The sequence below is a fragment of the Lagenorhynchus albirostris genome, chromosome 5 (genome assembly GCF_949774975.1).
Source record: "Lagenorhynchus albirostris chromosome 5, mLagAlb1.1, whole genome shotgun sequence".
NCBI lineage: Eukaryota > Metazoa > Chordata > Mammalia > Artiodactyla > Delphinidae > Lagenorhynchus > Lagenorhynchus albirostris.
The window spans coordinates 137,094,654-137,118,589 of record NC_083099.1 but is presented as its reverse complement, the minus strand read 5'-3'; the positions used below and the strand labels follow the sequence as shown (position 1 = coordinate 137,118,589).

The 23,936-nt window shown below is 51.0% G+C and overlaps 2 protein-coding genes across 3 annotated transcripts in view; one reads left to right on the top strand and one right to left on the bottom strand.

Moving 5' to 3' along the window:
• The window catches only part of HLCS (holocarboxylase synthetase), a 198,094-nt gene extending 192,158 nt beyond the window's left edge, over nucleotides 1-5,936 (top strand). The window contains exons 10-11 of the mRNA XM_060150917.1: nucleotides 430-643; nucleotides 2,750-5,936. Coding sequence (XP_060006900.1) covers nucleotides 430-643; nucleotides 2,750-2,921 — 386 coding nt within the window. The 3' untranslated portion in view covers nucleotides 2,922-5,936. The remainder of the gene's footprint in view (nucleotides 1-429; nucleotides 644-2,749) is intronic.
• Nucleotides 5,937-7,345: 1,409 nt separating this feature from the next.
• SIM2 (SIM bHLH transcription factor 2) overlaps nucleotides 7,346-23,936 on the bottom strand; it is a 47,027-nt gene continuing 30,436 nt past the window's right edge. The window contains exons 8-11 of one of the 2 annotated variants that reach the window (XM_060149454.1): nucleotides 14,425-14,572; nucleotides 12,917-13,085; nucleotides 11,970-12,378; nucleotides 7,346-9,957 (exon numbers count right to left, since the gene is read on the bottom strand). In XM_060149454.1, coding sequence (XP_060005437.1) covers nucleotides 9,314-9,957; nucleotides 11,970-12,378; nucleotides 12,917-13,085; nucleotides 14,425-14,572 — 1,370 coding nt within the window. In that variant the 3' untranslated portion in view covers nucleotides 7,346-9,313. The remainder of the gene's footprint in view (nucleotides 9,958-11,969; nucleotides 12,379-12,916; nucleotides 13,086-14,424; nucleotides 14,573-23,936) is intronic. The other variant, XM_060149455.1, reaches the window with a different exon arrangement.

Sequence of the window (23,936 nt, the reverse complement as noted above, 5' to 3'; positions counted from 1 at the left end):
ATGTAAGCATGTGTTCCATTATTTAAATAGAAAAAGAAACAAGAGATTTTGTTTTATATCCGGCTCAGTGCAGAGCTCCAATTCTTGGCTAGACCACAGGAGGTGGTCGTTTCAGAAGCAACTCTGTTTTGTCCCATTCGTAGCTTCTGCTTAATTGAATCAAATCTGGCTTGCTTTTTTTCCCCAACTAATTTGTAATCTGGAATGGTTCTGGTTTGATGGGGATAGTGAAGGAAGGGTGAGAAAGGAAGATGGGCTTAAAGACGTAAGCTTTTCTCTAAGTGGCCAGAGACAATAAACTCAAAATGAGGACAAGGAAGCAGGAAGTTGACAGTAAAAACTGTAACTTTTTCCAGGTGGTTCAGAGAAACGTGTGATGTCGTCAGTAGGTTGAGCTACTTGTGTTTTCCATTGTTTGTTTTTGTCCAGGCTGTGGATTTAACGTGACTAACAGCAACCCTACCATATGCATCAACGATCTCATCACAGAATACAATAAGCAACACGGGGCCGAACTAAAGCCCTTAAGAGCCGATTATCTCATCGCCAGAAGTGTGACTGTGCTGGAGAAGCTGATCGACACATTTCAGGACGAAGGGCCCAATGGCGTTCTTCCTCTCTATTATAAATATTGGCTACACAGGTCAGTGCTGGCTTGTCTTCATTCTTTTAAAATTCCTTTATTAAATCAGTAGTTTAATATCTTAAAACGAGAAACTAAACACTGGTCTAGATCATTATCTTTTACTTTACTGATGGATAAACCTGGTGGATACCACCTTGAGCAAGTTAGCATCTCCAGTCATTGGGACAAACGGGCATCCTGTGCCTCCTGGTGGGATGCCCTGGGAAAGACACAACATCACTGGAGATTTTCCTGCCCAGCATGTTTAAGCTGAATCTAATTGTGAGGAAACAGGCAGATCTAAAATGTGGGACATTCTTGATAACAGTCATCTTCAAAGTGAGATCTCCCAGCAGCAGTGGCAGCCTTACCTGGGAACTTGTTAGAAACGCAGATTCTTGACTTCCACCCTGGACTTTCCTAAATCAGAAACTCTGAGGCTGGGGCCCAGCATTGTGTTTTAACAAAGGCTCCAGGGGATTCTCAGGCACTTCAATTTGAGAAGCACTGATGTATACCAATAGGCCTCTACCCTTCAACAATGGCAGTGTCTTAAAAACACAGAGAAGGTGGGAGTTTTGTGATTAAAGAAGACTAAGGAGGCATGACAGTTAAATGCAATATGTGATTCATAATCAGATCCTGGAAGGGAGGAAATAGCCACAAAGAATATTAATGAGACGATGGGGACATTTGAACAGGCAGTGTATATTAAATAATGTTATTGTATCAAGATCAGATTTCTTTTTCTTTTTTTTTTTTTTTTTTTTTTTTTTGCGGTACACGGGCCTCTCACTGTTTTGGCCTCTCCCGTTGTGGAGCACAGGCTCCGGATGTGCAGGCTCAGAGGCCGTGGCTCACGGGCCCAGCCGCTCCGCGGCATGTGAGATCTTCCCGGACCGGGGCACGAACCCGCGTCCCCTGCGTCGGCAGGCGGACTGTCAACCACTGCGCCACCAGGGAGGCCCAAGATCAAATTTCTTGAGAGTGATAATGATATTCTGGTTTTGTAGGAGATACCTCTTATTCTTTGGAGATACATGCTGAAGTATTTAAGTATAAAGTATCACAATGCCTGCAACTTATTTGTAAATATCAGCAAAAACCACCCCCACGAAACTGTAGGTGTGTGTGTGTGTAAAGAGAGTAAACATGGGAAATGTTACCAGTTGGTGTGAATATAAGTGAAGGGGGAATATGAGGTTCATTGTACTATTTTTCACCTTTTCTGTAGGTTTGAAATTCTTCAAAATAAAAATTGGGGAGGTACAGAGTCCATACTTTTAAAACTGTTAACAAGGATGTAACTCAACAGTTACATTTGGAAACTGTTCTAAAGAAGTAAAATTAGAATGAGTTTAACTTATAATTGATGCTACCCAACTTGATAAAGAGTTTTGAACACAGCCAGAAAGCGGCCAGTCTCAGCCAAAAAACCTAGAGGGTTGCACAGTGTTTCTTTAAAGTAGCTAGAGGGACTTCCCTGGTGGCACAGTGGTTAAGAATCCACCTGCCAATGCAGGGGACGTGGGTTCGAGCCCTGGTCTGGGAAGATCCCACATGCCGCAGAGCAGCTAAGCCCATGTGCCACAACTACTGAGCCTGCACTCTAGAGCCCGCGAGCCACAACTACTGAGCCCGTGTGCCACAACTACTGAAGCCCGCGCGCCTAGAGCCTGTGCTCCGCAACAAGAGAAGCCACAGCAGTGAGAAGCCTGCGCGCCGCAACAAAGAGTAGCCCCCGCTCGCCACAACCAGAGAAAGCCTGTGTATAGCAACAAAGACCCAATGCAGCAATAAATAAATAAAAATTAAAGTAGCTAGAGGGTGAGGAAGTGGTGCAAATAATCATTCCAGATGATCAGAATGAGGAGTGACGTCGTTTATAAGGGAAGCAATTCCTAACTCCCTAGTGGACTTTCCTTCGCCCTGGTTATGCGGGTAGTTTTCAGGACAATTCAGGGGAGACCAGTGGAAGTCAGAGCTCGGGCTCAGATTCATTTTAACTGTATCCATCCCAGCCCACCCCCGAATCCTTTCGCATAATGGATGATTGCTGAACTAATCGTTTCCAGCAGCAGCATTACACTTCCCTGGTGACTGGGGGCTGTCCTTCACTTTCAGTGCTCAGCAGGTCCGCCTGGGAAGTGCTGAGGGACCAAAGGTGTGGATAGTCGGCCTCGACGATTCCGGGTTCCTTCTGGTTCACCAGGAGAACGGCGAAGTGGTGACTGTGCATCCAGACGGCAACTCCTTCGACATGCTGGGAAACCTCATAATCCCCAAACAGCCGTAGTCCTGTCTGGAGCGTCTGCTGGGCCCCGGGCCACAGCTGGGATGAGCTGGGACGGGCGGAAGGGCAGAACCGCCGCAGGAGCATTGCACGTCGATTTCTGCCGCCTTTCCTAGCCCATGATCTGGAAAACGAATTCGGAGTTGTAGGCAAATGTTTTCTCCCTCCACTTAACCTGTTAATTCTTTAATTTTGTTCTGTTGTCATTTTATTTGGTGTTTGAAGATGCTGGGGGTGGAGGGTTGACAAGTGGAAGATTTAATTCAGGTATAAGCCCTGGCATAGGGTGTGAAATTCTTCTCCCGTCTTGGAATTGGATGCATCTTAATTGGGGAGGGGGGTAGTTTTTACATGGAAACAGCAATGGCATAATTCAAATGTTTTCCCAGTAGTGGAGGTCTCTACCCCTAGACTATTAAAAACAGATTTTAAAAAGGTTTTCGGGCCCAGACCATTGGTGAGTTAGAGGTAGGGTAACCCTGTTTACAAGCATCCAGGGAGGTGTTTTCCTACAGGAACATATATTGGCACTTAGTTATCATTTTATTTTTTTGTTAGTGAAGCGAAGAGAAGGTAGATTTCTAGTGTTACTCTCATCCTGTGGTTTGTGGTCCAATAACAATGTCTAAACGGAACAGAGGCTGGTATGCTTGCAATGACCTTCTAGAGGAAATCAGTTAATTACTTTGACATTAACTAATGAGCTCTCCTTTCATAAGTTTAAATTTACTGCATATTCTGAAGTGATGGGATCAAGTTCAGGGTCCTGAAAGCGTGGATCAGTCAGTTGCGTGGATGCGAGGTGGATGATTTGGGCCTACCAGCTGGGTTTGAAGTCTCTCATTCCACACGCAAAGGAGGATGTGGCGCTTGTAAGCCAGCTTCAGGCTCGCTTCGAAATCCTGCGGAACTGTGCAGTGCACACACTATAGAAGTACGTGGCATTTTATTTGTAAGTCACATTTTTTTGCCCCCTTTTCATATTGCCAAAAAAGAAAATGTTATTGCTACTGAATGCCATCAGTTAAGAGGATGGGGGTGTGTGTGTGTGTGAGAGAGAGAGAGAGAGAGAGAAACTTTAAAAGAAGATGTTCCAAATATGATGCCCTAAGAGTCTGCATGGAAGAACAAAAGAAAGGAAGCCTTTTGATATACATTTGCTATTTCCAGATGTATTCCATGCTTTTTCCATGTAACTCCTATCTCTGTTGAACTTGAGAATCATACACATTACTTTTCAGCCTGAAAAGGCCAATTTTTGTCCCCTTTTCTCTCTTCCTGCCATTCCCAACTGAAATTAGTGGCAAGAAAACTTGATGAGGCTCTCCGCTTTGAACAAAATCCCCTTATTGTGCACTAGCACCCTCTTCATCCAGCTTTACCCAGTCAGGCTAACTCCAGAAGCTTGTGGGTTTCAGTATAAAATCTGCCTACCTGTAGCCAGGCACAGGCAGCCACATAGGAAGGAAACAAATAACACGTTTAGTTAAGTCCACTAACCCAATATGCGTGTTTTGGAAATGTAACTTGAAAAGAACTTCAGAAGTAATTTTTGCAAATAAGGCTTCAATTAGAATTATTCTTTTAAAAAAAACAAAAACAAAAACAAAAAAACCCACTCTCTCCTAAATGCCCAAGTCTACATAAAAGTTTAAAGTCCACAGCACCCCAAAATTACAAAATGGTCTCACCCTTGAGAGGGCATCTGCAAAATATCATCAAGAAGAAAGATCTCAGGCTAATGTTGCAAGTTTCATTTCTCAAACTCTGTAATATAAGGCAAGTCATCTCTCAGAGCTGCCATCATTACTTTTTGAATTTCTTTGGGGGGTTATTTAATGAGAAACATGCTATGATTTGTTTTAAGCTGAAGTCCTATTCTAGACAGTCTGCTTTGGGGAAAAAAAAATGTTATCATTTAATTTCCTTTTGGTAAATTAAAACTAATGAAGTGTGGCCGTGTCAAAGCAGATGGAGATGTTCCGGGCATATCACTTTGCCTCTGTGCTTTTAAGACTGTTCTTACTTGTGCCGACACCCAGTTGTCTTGAGGGAGACAACATAGACTTGGAGCAGATGCTGCGTTTTTCATAAACCTGATTTTGCCTCAGAGGAACCAAAGACTTTTGAAATTCTGCTTCATATAGAACAGCTGAATAAAGGCATTTCCCTTACAGCTGTTAGCATTAGGGAAACTTGCTGTACTGCACTCATCAATTTGGGCCGTTTATGCACCCGGCAATCGATGACCTCAAGGAGCTTTAAAGTCTTAACGGGAACTTTGCATTTTCTTCTTAATCTTTAAAACACGGCACCTAAACTCAGGATTGGCGTGTGCTCTTAGGATATTGAATTGTGCCCCAGTTCAGAGGCTGCGCATCTCTACCAGGTTATGTAAAGGGCAAGATGTCATCCCTTCTGGGCTGGTAGCAAATTTCAGAAGAACTCTTGAGGAAGTGCCCCCTAAAATAGGACACAGCAATACCTGGGCTTCCGGGGCACGCACGCGCGCATGCACACACGCACACACACCCCCCTCAGCAGTGCTCCTCGGCACTGTTCATCCTGGCAGCGTTTACAGCGTGGAGGCAAAGCCGAAAGGATTTGTGTCCGGTGTGGGGCTCGCTGCTGCAGCCCCCTGACTGCTGTGGGTGGGTGCGCAGGCCCAGACCCGCGTAGCATGCAACCGCACCCCTACCCCTACACACACGGGGGGGCTGCATGGCCGTCTCTCACCCGAGAGTCTGGGAGCCAGGAGAGAAGCAGACTCACCCAACCGTTTCAGAGTGCATAAAGGAGACATTTTAGGCTTACAGTCCATAGATCTGTTTGCTCGTAACAGACAAAGAATGGAGAGTCGGTATTCCTGGGTAACTACTATGCGTATTTGAAATAAAAGAAAGTGTGAAACCTCTGCATTTTTAGCTTTTCAAAGAATCATCTCTGAAAAGGAATTAATTTAAACCAATTCCTGTAAAAAGCAAGTCTATCAAAATAAACTTTAAGACTTTCTATATAGTTCAGGCTCATTGTTATTTTTACCACATTTCATTTGTAAAACTAAGCAACTACTTTTGGTTACAGTGTTTTTATTCATATTTAAACATTTAAAAAAATAGTTTAACATAGGAATATGTATGTATTTCTAAGTATTAAGAAGCTGGTGGCTTTTTAAATGCATTTTTGAAAAATGTATTATGTATCATACAAAAGAGAGATCATATTACTCCAAAGAATGAAAGCCAGCAAACTGAAAAGTTAAAAAAAGAAAACAAAACTGAGGTGAGAAATAAATTTACTAATGTCAATTTTTAATTTGAAAATTAATTGAGTACAACAACAAATTTAATATAAGAACAGATTCTGTTGTTGTCGAATTGTTCTCTTTTGTGGAAACTGCTTGACTTTTGTCTCGACAGTTTTTCCCCAAGATTTTAACCGTATTTATCATACTTAAGTTTAGGAAGAGCTTGAGTAACGCACCTTAGATAACCCAAGGGCTACTATTCACTAAGATTTTAAGCTACTGTAATTTTATGGAATTTATTTTAAAGTGTTCTTTCATCTGTACCAGCCCCCAAAGTCTACCTTAACTGTCTCACAGTTACAATAAATTACAGTAGACTCGAAACAGGATTCGTTGAAGGATTACACCTCCCCCACCCTTAGGATCCAAAGGAGGAAGGCCTGGCGCATCGGACTTTAAAAATGACAAAAGGGGTCGGGGTAAGGGAGCAGAAAATACAGGCTCTTGCAGATTTCCTCCGAGCAGCCCTTCACACCCTGTTCACTTCTCTACAAAGGTATGAGTGGAATGGCTTTTCTAGAAAGGGCTTCAATGAACATAAAGGAATTCCTTTCTCTGGGAGGCCCAGTGGAGGGAGGGCCGAGTCAGTCTTGAACTGGGCTGATTTCTCAAATCCATTTGATCTGGCATTTTTGTCAACATGTTAGGACCCACTACAATTTTTTTCTTCTTTTTTTGTGAAAGAGATGCATATTTATTAAAATGCTTCCTCTTCCTCTTCCAGAGCCTCACAGAAGTCAGGAAACGATATCCCCAGCTTAAATGTGCAGACTAAAAGATGGAGGTAATCATATCAGGTTGCCATAGTAACTGCTCTGTTAACTTTTCTCCGAGCTGCTGGCCGCCTGGAAGCCGGCTTGCAGAGGAATCTTCCTTCATGTTCTAGGCTATGAAAACTGTGATGTTTGTTTAGGCAAGGAAGTTTTTCCTAGTACACATTTTATTTTTCAAGTACATATACACTCATCGTTAAGCCTGTTTATGTTCTCATTTATAAATCTATAACGCTCTTCTTTCCTAACAGTAACCTTTGATCTTAAACTGCTCCGAAAGCCTTCGTGGTTTGTATTTATTTATACAGCCCCCAATGGTTAATGACAAGGTAGACACAAAAGCATTTTACAGTACTTTATTGAAAAATGTCAGGTGAATCTCCTGCTCATCGAACCTGCACCTTCCTGGAATCATGGTTTAATTATGGGTCTCGACAGCACAAAAATAATACCCCAGGCTTATTTTATGTGTGCACACACTCACAACAAGCTGCTCATGAGGTATGGCTAAGTGTTGTGTAGGGGTGTATGCCTATAATTCTTCTGAACCTGTCTCTTCACTGTAAGACACATGTTCCTAAATTTGCAAATTGTACTGTAAGGCAACTGACACCTACGGAATGAGGCAGGTCCTCATAGTGACACTGGGTGGGCAACGGGTCCTTTCACATTTTAAGAACAGTTGACGTAGGTGCACTTTGATTCTAGAACAGTGAGTTAAAGACATTTGTGAACAACCTTTCCACTGAGAAAGGTGGACATAGTTTCCTAAAAGTAAACCATTTTTGAAAAAGCAGCAAAACGAGGGAGCATTTATCGTGTGGAGCAGATTGAAAAAAGGGTGGTTCAACGCATTGATCCACTGCAGAACCGTGATAGAATTTTTAAATGGTGAAATCTTGAAGCAAAAGTATAAAAATAAAACAAAAATTAATGGAAGTTTATTTTAAAAACACTGCTGGTGCTTTTTTTAAAAAAAACATTTATTTATTTGGTTGTGCCGGGTCTTAGTTGCTGCATGTGGGCTCCTTAGTTGTGGCATGTGGGATCTAGTTCCCTGTCCAGGGATTGAACGCCGGGCCCCCTGCATTGGGAGCACGGAGTCTTAGCCACTGCGCCACCAGGGAAGTCCCTGCTGGTTCTTTATAAAAAGATTTCTGTTTACCTGTTATACACATGACATGTTCATACGGAGTTTTCTTGCTCTGTATAAAATGCAGAAAACGCTGAAGACAACATGTACATCATTTTCATTACATCCCTTTAGCATGTTTTCTTCCACAAGGCGCAGTCCATTGACAATCTTCCATATTGCACATGCAATGTAACTAACTTTATTAGCACTACTTGTAGCAAACACGAGCCTAGGGAATTACAGGTCTGTGTGGGCCAGAGGGATTTTGCCTTGTCATCAAACTTGACAGGGGTAGCCAATCCACTGGGCACCAAAATCATCCACATGTCATTCTCATAAAATATCTGGCTATATATATATATTTGCATTTAATGCCTATTCCATATATTTCTGAAGGTGCTGTTCTCAAGAGTTCATGGGGTAGGAGGGAGTAAGAGCTTGTGAACGTACTCGTGAAGCGCACCCACGTTCACCCTTGTCTGGGCTTGATGTTTGTATTAAGGAAAGGGTTAAATTAAAACAACAGCTTTTAATTAGACTCATGAATGACTTTTAAAGACAACGGAGTTGTCCGTTCATGGGACTTAAATCATCACATTCTGCCTTGACTTAATCTAAAAGGACTCTGGATACAGGAAGCTTCCAGGTCGGCCACCCACCGGCACCCCTGACTGCATCAGGGTGGGGTTTCCTCCGCAAAGTGGAGGGCATCTGAGGAGCGGCGCCTCCTCCAAGCCCCCAGAGGGACTGTTACTGAACATCGGGGACACGCAAGGCGCGCAAGCCTGATTTCAAGGTGAGGAAACCAAGTCCCCCCAAAGACGGAGTAGTTGAGGCCACACGTGGGCGGTCGGGGACGCTCAGCTACGCCCTTTCAGAAAACCCGGCTCTTGCGGAACAAAGGTCGGGCGGTCACGTCTCCCCAACGTCGCCGTGTCTCTGTCCTCCACACGGACGGTTATGGCATCTACGGTAAAAATCCAAAAGTCGGCGGTGGAGTTCTAGTAAAATAGTTGTCTCTGTATAAATTAATTTAAATCGTGCATATACATCTCGTCCCTCTTGACTCGACTGGACTTGGTAAAATGGGAGCCAAAGAGGCTGGCCTATGGCTTCTCCCCGCGGGCAGCCCCGCGCGAGGCGGGGCGGCCCCAGGACTCTGCGGTCCGGCCCAGGCGGGTCACCTGCCGTTGGTAATGATGACCGAGGCGCCCAGGTAGTGCGGCAGGGGCGCGCCGGGCGGCGAGGCGGCAGCGGCGGGGTCGGGGGCCCGGGGTCGCAGCGCGCCGGCCCCCGCATCGGGGGCGCCGGGGCCGCCGGCGAGGGTGGGGGCGGCGGGCGCAGCGCCCCCCAGCGGCCCGCGGCGGGCCAGCACGCGGTGGTAGTTGAGCAGCACGAAGGGCAGCTGCGCCGGCGTGCCCGGCGGCTCGGGGGCCGGCGGCGCGCAGCACTCGGGGGCCGCGCGGGCCAGCGCCAGCCGCGCCCCGTCGCGGGCGGCTTGGCGGGCGGCCTTGGCCGGGCCCAGCGCCGGCTCCTCGCGGTAGTGCCCGCAGCTCGGGAAGCTCGGCAGCGGTGGCGCGGTATCCTCGCCGAACCTGCGCGCGGCGGCGGCGGGCGCTGCGGGGACAGGCGACACGTTAGACGCCCGCGCGGGGGAGGAGGGGGACATGCCCAGAGCGACACCAAGCCGGGGGGCCCTGGGGCCGCCACCACCCCTGGGCCACCCCTGCCGCCCGCGCGCTCGAGCCCCGGAGCCGCCCTCGCCCCTTCCCGCGTGCGTGCCGGGCCCGCGAGGTCCAATCACAGGATGCCAGTTGCAGTGTTCTAGCAGCCACAGGAAAAAATGAAGAGAGACAGATGGAATTAGTGTTAGTAAGATACTTAATTTAATGCAGCATAGCTAGACTATTATTTCAGTGTGTAATTAATATAAAAATCGGGGAGAAATTGTATTCTTTGTTTCTGTCTTTGAAATGCAGTGCAGACACTCCGAACACATCTCATTGCACTGGCCGAACGGGGCTGGTGGCTACCATATTGGACAGCGTTGGCCCAGAGGTTTCCTCGGCCCTAGTGTTAGGTGACCCCAGGCTGCCGTGCGCTTTCTTGCTTTCACCTCAGTGGGGAGGGTGGAGCGCTTATCACCCTGCTCCCTTTAGTCATAATTAAAGTAATGACCATCGTCACTAATTAGACGTCTGCAATCAATTGGCTCCCCCCACCTCTCTTTTTTTAAAAAATATTTATTTACTTATTTGGTTGCACGGGGTCTTAGTTGTGGCATGCAGGATCTAGTTCCCTGACCTCGGATCGAACCCAGGTCCCCTGCATTGGGACCGTGGAGTCTGAACCTCTGGACCACCAGGGAAGTCTTTTTTTCTTTTTTTAACCTTAAGACATCCTTCCTGTTCCTTTAATATCAAAAAGTCTAGGAAGTCGATCACAACTGCCCCCAGTTGGCATCTTTGGTCCGTTTTTTACCAAGTGACTGACAAATGAAGTGGTCATTAAGCTCTTTCACTTTCAAAATAGCAATTTAAAAATCAAATACTGTGTTATCTCATTGGTCAACTCCCGCACACACACAAAAATAATCTTTTCAACTCAGTTTCAAGTGGATAGTATTTTCAGCTGTTATGAAAACCCTTTGCTTTGTTTCTTCCCCTTGGCCCTTCCCTGGTTATTTGAGGGATCCTAGGCGCTGATGGGTGCTGGGGATTCAAATCTCTGGACTGCCTGAGGCCAAAAGGCAGAGCTGCACTGCCCTGGCTGCTAGTATGTTCTTTTTTAAACTGGCTACTTTTGAGAAACATGTCCTGTTAATCTCCAAGAAGTTTAGATTTCTCCTGGGATCTAGCCCTCTTCTTGTCTATGGAGACCAAATTTATCTCACAGGCTTGTAAAGACTGGGTCACAGCACAGAGCAAGAGGTTCACAAAGCAGCCCTAGGAGCAGCAGAGAGCCCCAGCTGCCTGCAAAGAGAGAAAGGTGGGAGGGAGACTCCAGGGAGCTCTCCTTACGCAGGTGACTCTTCTCTGGGATTTAGTGGTCCCCGCAGGACATTTGCACAAACCTCGTCTACAGTCTGAGCAGTTAGGTCTGGGTGAAACAGGAACACACCCCACTGAGCTAACCCTCAATCCCCACCTTCTACCCTCTGCCTGGGATTGTCCCAAGGAGCAGGCAGGAGTCTGCTGGGCCTGGGGCAGCTGGTGGCACCCCCACAGAGGACCTCTGCTTGCCTGCCGCCAAGAGGAGCTGGCTGTGTGCCGAGCCCTGCGGTAGGCAATTGACATGGCCTATGTTCCTGTCTTACAGATGAAGAAACTGAGTCCTGGAGGGTTTGTGCTATTTGCCCTGGGGTGGTGAGTGGCGTTTCTGTCCCTGAGCCTGTGATTTTCCACCACCGCTTCCCACACTTCGAAAACTGGCATGGGAAGAAAACCAATAGTGTTCCACGTTCATTTCTGGGTGGAGTAGAAAGTAATCTTATAAAATAAATATAGCTGGGGGTTCTCAGTACATAGGAAAATCAGTTTGCTTCCCTTTTGGGGAGCAAACGGGGCCAGGATTTTTATGGAGGGTGGCCGAACACCCAGTTTCCTCTGCCCTTTATACTGTCCCTGGTGCCCACGAGGCACACCGGCTCAGTTGCCCAGCTTTCGGCCACCCTCGTGAAGCGCTCTCAGTGAGGGCAGGAAAGCACAGCCATTCCCACTTAGAAGCAGAAAAAAAGGGAAAGTTTGCCCACAGTGTGAGGGTTCTTTTTCCATCTGCCACCCACCGACAGCGCTATGCACAGCCCTGCCCCCTTCCCTCGTGCAAACATGACCCACCTTCGTAGTTTGGCACGAGGCTGTGCCGAGCAGGGTTCACCGGCGGCTCGGAAAGGCTTTTAGCTGGAGACTGGCTGCCCGGCACTAGGGGGTTGGCATAGTGCCACTGGCACTCGCCGCTGGCCGGCAGCGTGCTCAGCAGAAAGCGTGCCACCTCGCACGGGGATCCTTGGGGCTGCCCGAACTTGGCCGGCAACATTGGCTTTTTGCTGCTGAAGACGTGAGAGTCCAGAGGGAAGTGTCCGTAATGGTAGGAGAAGGGCAGGCTGTAGGACGGGGCGTACAGAAGGTCGCCGCCTTCTGAATGGAGCTGCTGTTCTGGGGGAACTGGGGTGTGGACGGGGGGGCTGGCTCTCCAGCTTCCGAGCTGGCCGCATTCCAGTTTGTCCATTTGGAACGAGCTGTATTGCTGCCGAGCGAAGAAGACGGATGAAGGGCTCACCGAGGGGCCGGCGGCAACCGCTCTCCAATCCTACAGTGCCCGCCCCATCCCAGGGCTGGGCCCACCCCGGCCACCAGCACGCGGTACCACCGGGGACAGGTGCCCAGGAGACAGCACCCCGGGGACCCACCCTCTGGGTGGAAAGAGCTCTCCTCACCCCAAGTGACAACACACCAGATACATGCAGCCACTCGCGCCTTTTGAGAGCTTGCAGAAGACTTTAAGAGACAGGGAAGGTTTCCATTAAAATCAAGTGCTATGGAAACACGAGGCACCAGTGTTCTGAGCCACGTTTACATGGATTCTAGCAGCTGATCAGCCTCCCCAGTGGAGTCTGTTTCCTAGACCTGACTCATCCCCCTGGATGGTAGCTCTGCCTGCCTTCCCCAGGCCGCGTCTCCACCCTGTGGGCGGGACATCCCAGGGAAACTCCCGGGCTGGGAGAGCCCTGAGTGCGATCAGAGGTGCCCAGGTGCCCCGAGCCCCTGCAGGTGGTGTGTGTTACCTGTGGGGGGTAAGGGTTTGTTCTCAGCTTTGTCTTCATCTTCATGTTTTTGGGTTTAGCTAATTTCCTAGTTTCTTGTGAGGTAGACAAGGCGGTCCTCCAGGAGTCCTGGGACTTGGACGTGGACACCTGGTCCAGGGACAACTGCAGTTCCTTGTATTCGATGTCCCTGAGGAACAAAAGAGGGGGACAGGTCATGTCCACGGGCTGTGAGGAAGGGTGGGCTCCGGGACTGTCCCCAGGGCGAGTTCATTCGAGAAGCTCCACTGTGTCGTTTCCACTAAGTGGATGGGGCTGGGGTTCGAGGGACGGCCCACCCTCGTTATAAAAGCCACCCCACAGCCTCGAGCTCAGAGCCCCCGGGAGATGCCGAGTGATGTCAGTGTTCTTCGGCAGGAAGAGAGGGAGCGCAGCATGGCTCTCTCCCACCGCGTGAGCCCCACGCACGTTTCCTGCGGACACCATTCGCCACTAGGCAGGGTGTCAGGGCACAAAGGAAAGGACAGAAATGCTACTGATCAGTGTAAGTGTCTGTGGCCCAGCTGCTTCCCTGTTTAGCACCAGGGAGGTGTGAGTGGCGACCCTTGGCGGTCCAGGAGCCTGGCTTCCAGCCTTGTCCACTTCCACACCAGGGGCCCATTCCTGCCCTAAAGAGCCAACTCGGCACCGTCAGATTCTCAGGAGGGGAAGTTGCCCAGAGCCCTAGCTCTAGCCCACGTGGGCCTGTTTGCTCAGGTAGAATCATTAAGGGACTAAAATGCTTTCTCCCGTACAGTTTTGCTAAAATCACTCTAGCCCTAAAAAAAAACACCACCTACCTCTCACCCCGCCCCAAACCCCCAGGAACCTGGCACTCACTCTGTGAAAGCACGGAGAGCCTAAAACCTCACTGCATTAGAGAGGACCCTGTTCAGGGTGGGGCTGGGTGCAAAGTGATTTAACACGTAATAGCCACGTTGGGCGGAGAGGAACATATGGTCCCAGGTAGACTTAGGTCCTGTTGCTTCTACTGGTCTTAACTGCGACTGAACTTAACGTTCTGGAGTTTTAAAGGCGCTAAATATTCACTATCATTTACAACAGGCTACGTAGGAAGACAAGGAAAAAATGGGAGATAGCCCCTGTCTCAAATGGCAGAAGCAGCAGGACGACCTAAACGTCTGTGGCCCCAAAGAGTATAAATTTGTATTCCTGGTCCGGGATATGCACCCCCTTTCCACCCTGTTCAAGATGGGGGGCATCGCCCGCCCGCCCTCTGCCCACTCACCCCCCTCACCCGGGGCCGTCCGATCCCATCCTCAGCCTCGGGGCACACCCGGCCCTCAGTGCTGATACAGGAATCCTTCAGCCCTTCCCAGACAACCAGATTGTTCAGTAAAACAAAACAGGAGACAAATGAACAGTTCCAGAAAGACAGAGGGAGAGAGAAATGGTGCTTCTGGGAGCGATCTGATGAGGGCCGGGGGAGAAGGAGAGAGCAAGGAGAGAAACAAATGCGTCTGACTTACGTGAGGACATAATTGACACTCACGATGCAGTGGGGCCGGGACGAGCGGCTGTTGTGCACGACGGTGGCGCAGCTCTGCACCCACACCCAGCCGCCAAGCTTGGACAGCAACCGGTAGTACTTGGTGGTGACCTGGCCCTTCACCAGCACTGCAAGCACAAGGTGACATGAGTCCTGGGGAATGATTAGGCGGCCCTTCACCCGCCTTGGAGGAGGCTGCCCCCGCGGCTGACCTACAGCCCAGGTTCTGGACCTTTCTGGGGTCAAGGACACCTTTGAGAACTTGACTAAGGGAGTGGGATTTCTCCACAGGAAGATGCACAGGTGCGTGTGCGTGCTCACACGCACGGGCACACACGCAAGATTTTTGCCTACGATTTCACGGGCTCCACGGAGCAACTTCTCCCCTCTCCTGTGAAGAACTCGAATTTAATTGTCACTGCTTTCACTGGGAGAAGCAATTAGTCCCCAGACAACATTGGCACCTGGCAGAGTGATAATATTGGTTTTGTTTTTTAGTTTCCAAAATGCCATAATTACGTTATAATCCCCCAAACTCATAATAGGTGGAAGGAAGGGTGTGTGTGTGTGATGTAGTTATTTAAACCCAATAGTAAGTTAAGTGCATTCAACGGAGTGTCACATTGTTGCTCATTTTTGCTGTTCCCCAGAACATGTGTGTACTCACAGTGAAACTGTTTGTTACTCTATTGCCATTTATACTTCTTCCCATTAACCCTAGTTCTCCCTGGGCTCACGAGTTTCCTATGATGCTCACGTAGGAGAGACCTCTACCTGGCTGTGTAATTTCTGAAAGCTGGGCCTGCAGGCCCTTCTTCTATGCAGGGCTACAAACTCTGGACCTCTGGGCAGCCCACTTCCAAAGCCTCCAGGGGCACCTAAACTGCACTGATTCCCCTCAGGGCCTTCGGGAGGGCAGGGGGCGCGCCGTGGGGAGGAAGGTGAATTGGTGAGGTCCTTCTGGATCCACAGCTCATACCCATTGACACACCGATCTCATATCTAGGAGTTACTCCTGTGGGAATTATGAGCAATGCAAAGAAAGACTCAAGGGCAAAGAGATTCCCTGAAGTCCTGCTTCTAATTCAGGAGAAAAGGAAGGAGAGACTTACCTGTCTAATAATAGGGAAGAGGGTATATAAGTGATGGGATACCAAGCAGTCACTAACACGATGACTGATAAGAATTTGTAATATGACGGGGAATACATACGACACAACGTTAAATGAAGGAAAGACAAGACTCAACTGCATAACACGTAATCCTAATATGAAAAAGTGTGCGCGTGCACGTGCACACACACACACACACACACACACATATACACGCCCAACTAACTATGTGATCTTGGACAAGTTGCTAACTCCCTGTGCCTCGGTTTCCCCGACTATAACAGGAAGATAATCACAGTCCCTACACCATCGGTTGCTGTGAGGGTTAGAGCGTTCGTGTGAAGATTTAGAACAGTGGCAGACGTGCGCGAAGGACTCGACATACTAGCTCTCGTTTATCAGACTGATGAAATTACAGGTAGTTTTCATTTTCTTTTCTTGATTTTCTGAATATCCAACAAGGAGGGGGTATTCGTTTTATAATCAGAATGAAATTTTAGTTAATTTTCACATGGGTAAGCAGTCTGTCTGGGGGTGGGAAGTGGAAATACAACGTCTATGAGGCCCCACACCCCCTAGGGATGAAGCCAGGGTCAAACGTGTAACCACCGTCCAGCCCAGACGCCGAGGCCGGGCTCTGGAACAGCGCAGGACCCGCTGTTTTCTTCCCAGGCTTACCATCGGCATGTCCCTGGACTCAGCTGGCAGAAGTAAGGTCATGCTGAAGAGTGTAGCCCATGCTGGTAGGAAAGCGCCTCTACAGTGCTTCTTTTCCTTGTGAGGACTGCTTTTTTAACAACGAAATACAAGGTTCCTATTTCCAGCCCATTTTCGCATACACTGCCTCATTTACTCCCCTGCACACACCCGTGGCAGGCGGGCATCACTAGGAAAACAGAGCTCGAGGACATGGCTGGGGCCCAAGCCACGTCCTCTGACTCCCATTTCTCAGGGGCCATTGTGTGAGGAGGGGGCAGCGGCCTCTCGAAGTTTCTGTGTAGCTACTTATGGGGGTGGGTGTGGGCCAATGTTTAGGGGAGACTCGGTTAACCAATTTGCTTATGGCCCCGCAAAGAGAGGCAACATGATCAAACTGAGGTTCCCATCTGTGGCTTTCCCGAGATGTCATTCTTTCTTCAACAGAAACACCTGTTAATCTCTTTGGCTTTGATCTCAAGGACCTCTATTCCTTGCAGTGTTTGTAAGGCCCCTGGGACTATGACATTATACTTTTCCTTTTTCTTATACTTCCCCTTATTTCTTACAATATTCCTAAAATCTCTCCATAGTCATCTTAAGCTGAATGCAATGACTATTGGAATAGTTATCCCAAATATTTTATATGAGGATTCGAATGGCAGGATTTGCAGAGATTTTATTAGCGCTGACCCTCCCTGAGTCTTCTACGATGAAGCTTTAGATACAGAGACCAAACAAACATAGATGTAGTTTTTTGTTTGTTTGTTTGTTTTGCGGTACGCGGGCCTCTCACTGTTACGGCCTCTCCCGTTGCAGAGCACAGGTTCCGGATGCGCAGGCCCAGCGGCCATGGCTCATGGGCGCAGCCACTCCGTGGCATGTGGGATCTTCCCAGACCGGGACACAAACCCATGTCCCCTGTATCGGCAGGCGGACTCTCAACCACTGCGCCACTAGGGAAGCCCGATGTAGTTTTTTTAAAATTTTTTGGTTTTTCTTTTTGCTTCTCTGTGACCCATGGCAATAATGAGCATATCAATTCAAGGTGAAATCCTAGACACTTAGTCACAACATCCTTCGGTTTGCTCTAGCTCCTCATCCCATCTGTTGAATTTAATAATCTGTCTGAAGGATCCCAGGCCAGAGTGCTAAGAAGCAAGGCCCTGCTTACGGTAGTTAGCGGTGCATGGGGGCAGGGAGGAGATGTCCCCTAAGCTGTCAGCTCCTGCAGGCAGAGGCCCTGCCCTTGCACCTTCCTCTGGGATGCAGCATCTCTGACATCCAGATGAGAGCCAGTGGTCACAGTTTACCGAGGCCACTCTGGAATGGAACGTCTACTTCCACAAATACACTATCCTAAAAATGGATGGCCTTCCTGGTTCTTCCAGAATTCCTCCTGGTTCCAGAAGCTTTCCTGGAGGCATAGCCACGTCAACGAGCTGGCCTCTGGAAGGAAAGTAAACTTTGGCCTCAAGCATAATATCCATTTCTGTTTTGAATTTTAAGAGCTGAAAAGGACACCAAAAATGCCTGTTGTGGGTTGAATGGTGTCCCCCCAAAAGACATGTTCTAGATTCTAACCCCTAGAACATGCAAATGTGACCATATTTGGGAAAACGGTCTTTGTAGATGTAATTAAGGATCTCAAGGTGCTATCATTCTCATAACAAGTGTCCCTATAAGAGACAGAAAAGGAGGAGACACAGACACACAGAAGGAGATGGAGGCAGAGACCGGGGTTTGTGGCCACAAGCCAAGGACCACTGGCAGTCACCAGAAGCTGGAGGAATCGGGAAGGCTCGTCTCCCAGAAGCTCCGTAGGAAGCATGACCCTGCCGACACGCTGACCTCCGGGACTGTGAGACAGTACACTGCTGCTGTTTCACGCCACTCAGCTTGTGGTATTTGGTTACGGCCGCCACAGGAAACTAACCACCCCTGTGGGGAAGATGTAAGTGCAGTCCCCGTGCTCTTCCTGGCTCTCGTCTCTGCCAGCAGAGCCTCAGGGAGAGCACAGTCAGCGAGACTGGAGACAAGCCACGTGGTCCTTTGGGGAGCGGGTCTCGGTGTCCTTGACCCCCCCCATGCCCCTGCTCTACACCTGGGGCTGGAGGGAGTTTGGTCACTGAGACCTGGAAAGCCCGGTGTGGGGGGGAAGAACTTCCAGGGGGCTGCACTGAGCAACATCTGTAAAGTGACACTGACCACAGAAGATGGGTTCAGCCAGACCCATCAAGCCACACCTATAAATGTCCAAACTGCTCCCAGGGAGCAGGACAGCGTGTAGATCGCACTGTGCTTTCTATTATCGATTATTTCCCGTTTCGTTGCTCATGGCTCCCCGTTAATGCACAGGCTCCCTGCACCTTCGTCAGGAAGACAAAGCTGCTTCTACCTGCAGACTCTTTTAGAGGAGAGCATCTAGAAAGGATCTGCATATGAATTAAACTCCATCATCCATTTCCAGTCCAGAGGCAAGAGAGGCCAGTGGCAGAAGCCAGCCTCCCTGTGATGTCAATCAAAACTCCTCACGGTAGATTGGAAACTTCTTTCAACTGTATTTTCTATTTGAAGACCTTTGTCCCTGTTCCACAGTTGTGCTACAGAGTGGTTGCAAGCTGACATCCCATGGACTGCATGTGTCCACAGATGTGCTTTGTTGGTGGCATAGTGTTGCTGTTACCCAGAATGCCTTTGGCTGGGTCATGTGTTCTCCAGTTAGCCACAAGCTCCACCACTCCCTATTGCCCCATCTGCACCCACTCATACATTCATGTTACATGTCCGGCCCCATAAACATTTGAGTTTGTGGCCCCTGTACGTCATTTAAAGTGCGTCTTCCATGGGTCTACACCAGCCATCCTATAATTTTGTTATAACAGTTATTGCTTGAAATATGTGGGCCACATATTCAGGCTCCAAAGCCTTTCTGTGACATTGAAATGTTTTCATAGTTGGACACAGCCTGTGTTCTCTTTGGCATTTGGGCTTGGCCCACTCTGGACAGGGTCCTACCTAGAGAACTAGGTGAAATTCATAACTACTTCGGATGAACAGCCATGCAGACATCATGGTTCTTCTAAAACACTGTTGTCCACAAGAATCCTGCCTGGTGTCCCTGACACATCTTCAAGTTTACAGATATTGATCCCCGCCCCGCCTGTGCACCAGGCTGCCCCCTGCCCACCCTGAGGACCTGCAGGTCAAGCCCCCCATATACAAGAGTCTCCCAAATGCTTTGCAAAGGGAGCAGGGAGGCAGGGAGGCAGGCCCCTGCTGGGAGGACCTTCCCAAGGCCACGGGACAGGGCTGCTAGGGCCTCCCCTCAGCTACCAGGAGGCAGTGAGCCGGGAACGAGCTGGGAGGGTCCAAGACATTCCCTAGAGGATCCCCTAGAGGATCTCCTTACAGAAGGTTCTGGGGAAAGCCCTGGCACAGACTCACTTGGAGAGCTCAGCTGGGAATGCCCAGGACCACACTGACCCGAGGCTGAGGTGCCGGGGCCATCCCAGCCCCCATCTAGCTGGCCCCTGGAAGCCTGTGCTCCCCCAGACCACAAGAGCCAGCCCCGCTCCTGTTCACGCGGCTGACTTTCTGGAAGGCGTTGATTCCCTGTCTTGCGGGGCTGAGCTTTCTTCGGACCTCGTGGACGCCTGCTGCCGGTTAAGATAATGTTTTGAAGAATGTGTGGAAACCATATGGCTGACCACGGTCCTGCAGAACCACCACTTGTTACGTCCAATAAGGCCTCTAGCAGAGCCCTTCGCCTGGCTCCTGGGTTTCGGACACCGGTGTGGAGAAAGCGTGGCCCGGGCAAACCGGACAGCGAGCTTCCTGGGGTCGTGGGTGTCGGCAACTGTTCGTTTTCTTCCTGAGCCGAGGTACGTGATCAATTGCCAAGACAGTCGGTCTGTACGTTTCACAGGACCCGGAGGCTCCCTGGGGGCCTTGGAGGCCTGAGGGGCCCAGCGGGTGGGTCACTGTGGCCACCTTAGGCTGTGGTACATGGAGGGGAAGCAGTCAAAGCCGCGTGGGTGCCCAGGCCCCGGGGGCAGCCCCCAGGCCAGCTCCGGCTGTGGTCGGATTGAAGGACTCGAGGTCCAGTCGCCAGGGGCCACTGTGGGGGCCCGAGGGGAGCCTGCAGGGCGGGAGGCTCGGCCGGGCCCCTGAGCCACCAGAGCAGCCGGCGACAGGACTGAAAAGTCACCTTGTGAAGGGACGCGTCCCACCTTCTCGGTCCCCTCACCTGCCCTCCCCAAGCCGGGAGGTCCAGCTAAGCTGTGGGGATGGGACCGTGCCCACCACTCAGGCGAGGCTGAATTATGTCCTCTCCTCAAATTCACATGTTCACATCCCAACCCCAGGACCTCAGGACACGGCTGCGTCTGGAGACGGGGCCTTCAAAGAGGTGATCAGGTGAAATGAAGCCACGTGGGTGGGCCCTGACCCAGTACGACTGTGTCCTTAGAAGAAGAGGAGGATGCGACCCAGACACACACGGAAGGGAGAGCACGTGAGGACACAGGCCGGGCGTCTACACGGCAAGGAGAGCAAAGAAACCAGCCCTGCCGACTTCTTGACCTTAAGCCCGGTCTGTAGCGTTTCGTCCGCAGCCTGCGCTGACTGGCAGACCGCACAGCACGCGGGCAGCATGAGGGAAAGCACTGCCCGGAAGCAAGAGGCCGGCCCCGCCTGGGCACCAAGCCGGGGCTGGAAACAGAACCGGACGGGGTGCGGGGTTCGCCTCAGCCCTCACGGGGCGGGAGCTTCAGTGTGGACGACACTCCGGCCATCCAGCAGGGGCCCTGTACAGTGGGAGCAACAGGCCCCCAGAGAGGGGACAGCCACGTGCGCAAGGACAGGCGAGGGGCAGCCTGTGGAGGGACGGTGCCTCACGGAGCCAGGGAGGGGACGAAGCTGAGGACACGCAGTGAAGAGGTGGACCTTCACTCGGGACTGGCCGCCTCACACCCCTCCCCCCACCACGGACGCCCCAAAAACTTCCAGAGGCCCCACCTCCACCCTGAGTCCCCACCTCCACCCTGAGGCCCCACATCCACCCTGAGTCCCCATCTCCACCCTGAGGCCCCACCTCCACCCTGAGGCCCCATCTCCACCCTGAGGCCCCACCTCTACCCTGAGGCCCCACCTCCACCCTGAGGCCCCACCTCCACCCTGAGGCCCCATCTCCACCCTGAGGCCCCACATCCACCCTGAGGCCCCACATCCACCCTGAGGCCCCACCCCCACCCTGAGGCCCCACCTCTACCCTGAGGCCCCATCTCCACCCTGAGGCCCCACTTCCCCCCGAGGCTGCTCTTTGGCTGAGCCCCTGGCCGATAAGGGGTACAACACCCCCAGAGCAGCCTCAGCCAATGCCTGGAGTGTATAAATACCCCCACTCCCTCTCTCCTCAGTGCCACAGCTGAGGCAGGTGTCCTGCCTGGCCTGCTAGGGTCCCCGGCGGATTGGGGGCCGGTGGCCTATGACAGCAGCCGCCGGACACGCCCCTTCGATGGCTCCCTCCCTTCCGCACCTCTTCCCATTCGCTGCCCCTGCTCCAGCCACTGTCCAAATAAACTACTGCCCTTGAACCTCAGACTCAGCTCCTGTGTTTCAAGGAAATTAAACAGATGCCAAGCAGCCCTGGGCGGGGAGAGGCAGGAACGGGAAGCCCGGGAAGGAGAGCGAGGCCGCAGGGACCACCGGACAGAGAGATTTCAAAGTCTCCCGAACGGCACGCCCTGAAGACCCGCCTCCAAACACCTGCCCTGGTTGCGGACTGTCTTCCCTTTCCTCGTCCAGCTCTGGAGGTCAAGTAACGTTCTGGGAAGCGTGTCGGCTGCCCCGAGGGACGTCTGGAGACGGTTCCAAGGCTGGAGCCGAGGCTGAGCTCCAGGAGACCCACTCCCACCCGACGCGTGGCTAGAGGCCCCAGCTGTTTCCAGCTGTCACTCGGCTTTCGTGGACATGGGGCGGGGCAGGGAAGCTGGTGGAGGGGAGACGGGTGGGATCCGAGGCCACGGCCGCCGTCCCCCGGCCTCGCTGCCCTGTGCTCTGCACCTGCTGCCCCCGCGGTGGTTTCTCGGCCACAGTGAAGGTCAGAGTCACAGCACAGTAGCAAGCATTGCCTAGACTGCTATTTTCTGTTTTCTTTGATTCACCAATTCTAGCTCATCTGGCAAAGCCGTGCTCCCTCTGGCGTGTAAACCCTCCGCCTTTTCTGCGTGTCCCTTGGAAGCCCGTGTGCGCCTTCCCTCTCAGGAACCTCGCGATAATCGCAAAGTCTGGAAATCCCCAATTCCGAATGAAGTGAGGCGAATTCATCGCGTAAATCACAGGAGACCTCTCGAATAAACCCCCCCCCCCCCCGTAGGTTTAGGAAGTCGGATGAGCTCAGGAAGACGGGGGCCCCTGGTGGACAAGTTGAAGACCCATCGTGTGGTCAGGACCACTGAAGGCCTGAGCACCCAATGGCCTGTCCCACCCACAGACAGGCCTCTCCTCCTCCCAGCCTCACCTGGCCCACCTGGCCCAGCGCCCCTCTGGTTCCTAAGCGAAAAGCATCTGGTCCATGTCAGAGACACGGCAGCCTCCCACTGGCCACCACCATGGGCTTCATTACATTTCCAAAACACAAGTTGAATTTGTTCCCCCTGAAAACCCCTGTGCTCCTCTGTTAGCCATGCAATGCGAGAGATGAAAAGTGGTATTTGAAACAAAGACTAGTTCCGTGAGCTTCCTTTCTCTGCGCTTACAGGCTATTTTCCCACAGTTCAGCCCTGCTTTGAAAAATAACTCTCCCTTCGTGTAATTCAAGGGTTTGCTTTCAACTCCTGTGCTGGAGAGAGAGGCTCACCGTGCTCCTGCTTCAGGGGACGGGGCTGGGACCCCCAGGGCTGGGGCTTTTCCTCAGACACCCTGACAGTGGCAGGGAGGTGTGGAGCTGTGAACCCTCCCATTTGCTCCCCTGCCCGTGCCCCCCCCCACCCACTGCCTGTCCTTTCCTCTAGACTGTTCAGTGGTGCACAGCCTCCAGCAGGTGCCTCTTCCACCCCCCTTACTCCAGAGCACACGTTCCCAGCGGCTCCCCTCTACCGCTCGCCCTGCCTTTCAGGTCTCCCGAAGACCTAATTCTGTAATTGACACTTCCTACCCTGTTTACACAAGGAAGACTTCTAGCTCCCGTATCAGCGACCTGCCCTACGGAGCCCTTGTAAACAATAGGCAGCTGCTTCCTACCAAGCTGGGCTTCGAGGAGGTCAGGGATGTTTACATGAGATCGTGATTTGGCCACTTTTTTAAAAAAAGACATAAAAAGCTGCTCACAACTCCACGTATTTGCATGCACGGGGGCTTTTCCATGCTGTTGTGAATTACAAGGAGCAGAAAAAAGCTGATGGCGTCTGCCCAGCCAACCTCCTGGTTGTCACAGGTTTCTGCCCTTAGTGACTCGCGAGGAGAGCGATACCCTAGTAACTGCCGGGCTAACTGAGTCCCAGTTGTCACCAAACGGCCAGGCAGATGGCGCGGCCGAGGAGCCAGCAGCCCTGGGACCCGTCGCCCAGCTGCAATCAACACCAGCATCTTGTCCTCTGATGCCTCTTAGTCAACACACAGCAAGAAGGAGGACGTGCCACCCGGGCCACATTGCAGAAGATCTGGCTCCCCCAGCCCCCCG